General features: G+C 46.6%; 1 protein-coding gene across 1 annotated transcript; it reads right to left on the minus strand.

The window, feature by feature from the left end:
- Positions 1-385: 385 nt before the first annotated feature.
- Positions 386-3,814, minus strand: LOC125543350 (Peroxisomal membrane 22 kDa (Mpv17/PMP22) family protein). Its single transcript, XM_048706666.2, has 3 exons — positions 3,535-3,814; positions 2,345-2,436; positions 386-1,160 (listed from the first exon to the last, which is right to left on the minus strand). The coding sequence occupies exons 1-3, from the start codon at positions 3,694-3,696 to the stop codon at positions 758-760; spliced, it is 657 nt and encodes a 218-aa protein (XP_048562623.1). The 5' UTR covers positions 3,697-3,814; the 3' UTR covers positions 386-757.
- Between the last annotated feature and the right edge of the window lie 1,316 nt (positions 3,815-5,130).

Here is a 5,130-nt window from a genome sequence, read left to right on the forward strand (position 1 = left end):
GTGACAATTTTTTCAACTTTATTGTGATCAGTTGATAATTTTTAAAATAACTACGTTCAGGTTGTGCACATCACTCGATGTAGAGGCTGAGGATATCCCTTCTTTTTGAGAAAAAGGAAATTAGCTCACATTTAAATCAACACGTAGATAATTAGAGGGCATGAAGACAATTACTAATAACATGAATAAAAGAGAAGCTGCACATGAAGGCTGAGACCTACTAAAACGGTACGGTGGTCATCTTCTCAGGCGCTGTCGACGTCACTCCGGCGGCTCACCCAAAAACCTCTATCTGGCCCGTAAGCGAATGAACGATCATGCAAATGGACTTCACCAAGAGAATCATGCGAGAATTGATCACTTGCGGGGATCCATAGAGAGTCCGTTTTATGAAATATCTGCTGAGAAGACTAGAAAGTTTTCAGCATCATTCCAGATTTATGAAGATCATGTTCCGACAACACCAGGAATACAGTGAATACTCGTTAAAAATACGCGCTCTGCAGGTTAAACAAACAGCATGAACAAATGCTCGGTTACGAAACAAAAAGCTAAACGAGAGCATTGCCTTCTCATCTCATTAAAGTTGTGGAAAAAACAAAGATCAATCTCCACATGACAGTGACGCCCAGTATTGCTGGCCACCAGAACTCCACATAAACAGCCGCTGGCAGCAAGTGATATACTCCCTGGATATATCAGTGAAAATGACGGAAGCTAACTTCTGGTCAAGCGTCTTCTTCAATCATGATTCAGATCAAGCGTTGCTCTTCTGGTCTTCGATTTTCTTCTGGAACGATGTGAACCATTGCTTCCAAGCCGCGTCTCCTTGTTGCTCGATCCAAGACAAGAAACAGCTGTCTAACAGGCAGAACAAGTTCACGTACAGCAGTTGATATCGCACGGGAATGAAGCGAAAGTTTGCGATCTGCACAGCCGGCCAGATGGCTCCCCCTAAAACCAGAGCAGGAATGATATCCCTCTTCACATCATCCTTCACCTGCTCCAGACTCCTTCCTGAAGCAAGGCCCACATAAGAGAAGAACAGCCCCAGATCTAGCGGCCCAAAGAGGAGACCATCCGCTGCAACCTTTGAGGCTACAAATTTGAACGAACCAGGCAGGTATCTTCGTCGGACCATACGATCCAAGTATTCGTACCTAGGTCACAAAAATGAGTACAAGTCATATGGCAGCTTGCTTCACGAAACCAAAAGTTGTTAACTCCTAAAATCAGTAGACTTTTGCTTAGCCACTAATAAACCAACAAGGTTAATTCCCAGATCTTAACCAGTGTTAGCACATCGACAGGGTGCAACGAATGAGACAAAGTTGTGGCGCACCAAAGTGGGAATGACAGTAGAGGTCTGTCGGAAGGTATTGTCCCATTTTATTTTTAGTTAAGAGATTTCAAACACCAATCTTGTTTCCAGTTCAAAACCTTGTGGCCAAATGAAAATTTAGACACTAACAACATGTTTAATTCGGTCCACTGCTAACTACTCTCCAGAAAGAGCAGTGTTTTAGTATACGAGTCTAAGGAGCAGTAAGAATGAGCGTGCAACAAAATGTGTGACACCATAAAGGATTTAATATTGAAGTGGATCGGTGAGAACAGAAATGAACATAAAAAGCTGCACAGCTGCAAAGTGCAGCCCAACCTAATTTTGCTCCAAAATTTGATGTGCAAACCAAGTTTTGATTCACAGCTTAACAATGAGGCAATATTCAGTACGAGAGGCCACCATTAACATGTTTGTGCATAGAGGCCTATAGTTCATAATGCTCTATCCATCTTTATTGTGCTGAAACAAACACACGCATTGCCACAAAGGTTGGCATTCACCGCTTCCAATTACACTAGTAATAATTAACCATGAAGTAAAAATTCAAACTCCAATGAATTCATGAACTAAAAGTCGATATGACCAAAGTATATGGCATTTAAGTGTCTTCAGTGTTTCACAGTTTATTACCCATTTATACTAATATTACGTCATCTGTATCAATGAGTCATCACCTAAAAGGAAAAGATAAGTGCATGATGAAAATTACTAAAATGCCTTCCATTTTGAAAATTATCGTGATTCATCATTTTGTTTTTTGCCATTTTATGGTTATGTGTTTGTGGCCCTCTTTGGATCCTTTATCTGCAGTTCTACACCATGTAACTATCAGCCTGAGACTTGGAAGATGGAGCTCTATCAGATTTACCATGTTAATGTTGTCCAAACTATAATAATTTGATTTCTAATCAGCCTAAAACCAGAAAATAAAGAAACCGCAACAAAGTTGAGCTTAACACCATCTGCTCATACCATATATGAAATTATGAGAGAACTAACCAGTAATGTCCCACAGGTCCAACAAAAGCAAATCCAAATGAACTTGTGATGCCGACCCTCTTCCAATCAATTTTGAACTCTTTATCTTTATCCTGAAAAGGTAACAGAGCTTCGTTAAGTGGATAACAATGAAAGTGCAGAATATTAAGTTTCGGTTTGAATTTCTTAGATTTTGAAATTTAAAGATTGGTTTACAGACTTAAAACATCAAATTCAAAACCAGTTTCCTGATTATTAGAAACAAACTATGCAGCCGGTAATTCTCTGTTTAACAACAGAACCTTGATTCTTAGCAGAAACAATAGTCAAATAGTACTCCATCACCATGCTGGCTGGTCTCAAATCTAAAATAACAAATATATCTAAAGCTAAAGATCAGACAGAAGGGGTACCATTTGATATTTAAGAAAATGAAAACTGAAAGCATGTTTTGAGGAGCGCTTAGACATGAACATTGCAGAAAGTACATACTCAAAAGGAATAACATCGAAATCAACCTCTCATTCAATAACCCATTCACTCTGATTCTATTTTTCTGGGATGAAACCCAAAAAGCTCTAAAATCACCAAACAATACATGGATACACCAAACGGAGCGAAAAACAAATAGGCACTCAAATAATCGAGTGACACTATGGACCAATAAAATCCCCTACCCCAGTTTTAGCAACAATGCTCCAATGTATTACTGAAAAGAACTGCCAGATGACAACACACCAACAACAGCATATGGAGATAACCTTAGGAACAGATTTGGCGAAATAGCCTTCTTTTGAGGTGGGCAAAATAGGCTTTAGTCAACAAGAGAACATCAAACGCAACATAAACCCTACCCAAACATCAAACTGGTATGTGATTAAACAACAATTTACTTACAGAAGTTCTAATATTATTATTCTTCGCATGGAAAATCAACAGCACAAGCAAACGAACCGCGAAACTGGCGTTGGTTTATGTAGTTACTTTCTCCAATGACCAATCACATATCGACCCTGTTGAAACAGATTAAGCATCCCCTACGCCTAAAAATCGATCCCTCTCTGGTAGCCTAGGTTTACATATACCCCAGGGAAGTCCCCACTCCCAGGCGACCGGATTAGCTGAGGCGCGACGGCATCCAAGAACGACCATGGAATCCGGGGATCAGTAGCTGGAGAAGGAAGAAGTGGTAGGGGCGGTTGACTGGCTACCTCGGGGTTCTTGGCGTGGTGGTGGTGGGAGCTGGCGGATTTGTGGGTGACGGCCTGGGCGCCGATGTCGCCGAGGGCCCAGAGGATGCCGGAGCTGACGACCTGCGTCCGCACGGGGTAGGAGGACAGGGACTGCTGGTACCATCGCCATAGCCGCCGCATCCCTGCGAGCGAGCAGAAAAGATTGACGGGGGAGAAGGGGAAAGGAAGGAAGGAAGTGGGGGAGTCGTCCCCTCCCCTCTATTTCCTTGGATTTGTTCTTTGGGATTTCGCTCGGTTTTTTGAGCTAGGGTTGGAGCAACTCTAGCACACCTCGCAAAATGTAGACCCGCAAAATGCGTTTGTAGTTTTCATCAAGATCTCGTTTGCGGGTCGAGAACTAGCGCGGCCGAACAGAAACTATAGATAAAACTGCATAATTTGAAGAAAAAAAAAATCACGGGACGCGAGAGTACTACATATATTTTACATGATCAAACACTACAAATACTAGTTCATACTACATACAGCATTAGTACTAGTACTAGAGGGGTGGGGATCTCACAGCGGCGAGCTCGCGGCCATGAACGACGCCGTGGAGGAGCTCAATCCTCCTCGCCGGAGCTGCCAAGGTCGATGTACTTCACCCTCTGCTCCTCACGGATGCCCCACGACTCGTCGTCCTTCTCCTTGGCGGCGAGGTTGGTCGCGACTACCTGCCGGAACTGGAGGTCTTCGAGCTCCTCGTGGTGGCGCCGGCGCTCCGCCTCCTTGCGCACGCTCCGGTCGGCAATGGAGGCCGCAACCGCGTCGGCGTCGGCGACGAAGTCCTCCGGCTCGACGACTCCGCGGCGGCCGAGCTCCTCGGGCTCCTCCTTGACGGGGACGAACTCGAAGTCCTTCGGCTCCTCTAGCTCCTCTGACCATTCCCTCTTCATCGGGAGAAGGCCCGTGCCGGAAGAGGATGAGCTCCCGGCGTAGGAAGATCTCGCCGCGAGAGAAGGACGCGGCAGAGGACGGGGTACGACCATGCCGACGGTCGTACTCGTCCATCTCGCGGACGCGGAAACTCGACGGTGGCGAGAGGCCGCGTGTCGGTGTACTAGAGTAGGGGTACCCTAGTATCCCGAACTTGTGCACAGGCAGTCGCAGCACCCCGCGGCAAGGCCTGCCGGGTAACCGCCAAGGTCCTCCGTGGTTCCTTTGGAGCCATTCAAGAACAAAGTATCCAAGCCAAGGAAACAAGGCCCCGGCAAGAGGAGCTTGCCGGGAAGGCCAACCAAGGCATCTCAAGACCCCGGCAAGAGGAGCTTGCCGGGAAGGCCAACCAAGGCACTTCAAGGAACTTGCCGCGATGCGCCACGCGCCCCGGCAAGGCCCGGTGAGCGACAAGACAACGACAGCGGGAAGGCGCTTGCCGCGGCAAGCCACCACTCTGTGCCCGCGCTCCAGCACATCCACCAACGTGTCGCTCTGGGACCCTTCCAGGCGTACGTGGCGGGAGGCTGTGCAGCCAGCGGCGCGCGGTGGCAAGCGGCGCTGACAAGATCGCCATCGTGGCGAGCGGTGGCGTCCCTGACGGTCCCTTTTGCACTGTTTAGGCGACACAGACGGGCA

Source organism: Triticum urartu, chromosome 3A (genome assembly GCF_056163025.1).
Source record: "Triticum urartu cultivar PI428250 chromosome 3A, HENAU_Tu73, whole genome shotgun sequence".
In the NCBI taxonomy this organism is placed as follows: Eukaryota; Viridiplantae; Streptophyta; class Magnoliopsida; order Poales; family Poaceae; genus Triticum; species Triticum urartu.

Bases quoted from the DNA above. Each gene is read 5' to 3' on its own strand.
- LOC125543350 (XM_048706666.2), bottom strand. From the start codon at position 3,696: ATGCGGCGGCTATGGCGATGGTACCAGCAGTCCCTGTCCTCCTACCCC. The intron at 2,437-3,534 runs GTAGCCAGTCAA...TTACCTTTTCAG, and splicing joins ACCACGCCAAGAACCCCGAG to GATAAAGATAAAGAGTTCAA. The intron at 1,161-2,344 runs GTTAGTTCTCTC...TTTGTGACCTAG, and splicing joins GGACCTGTGGGACATTACTG to GTACGAATACTTGGATCGTA.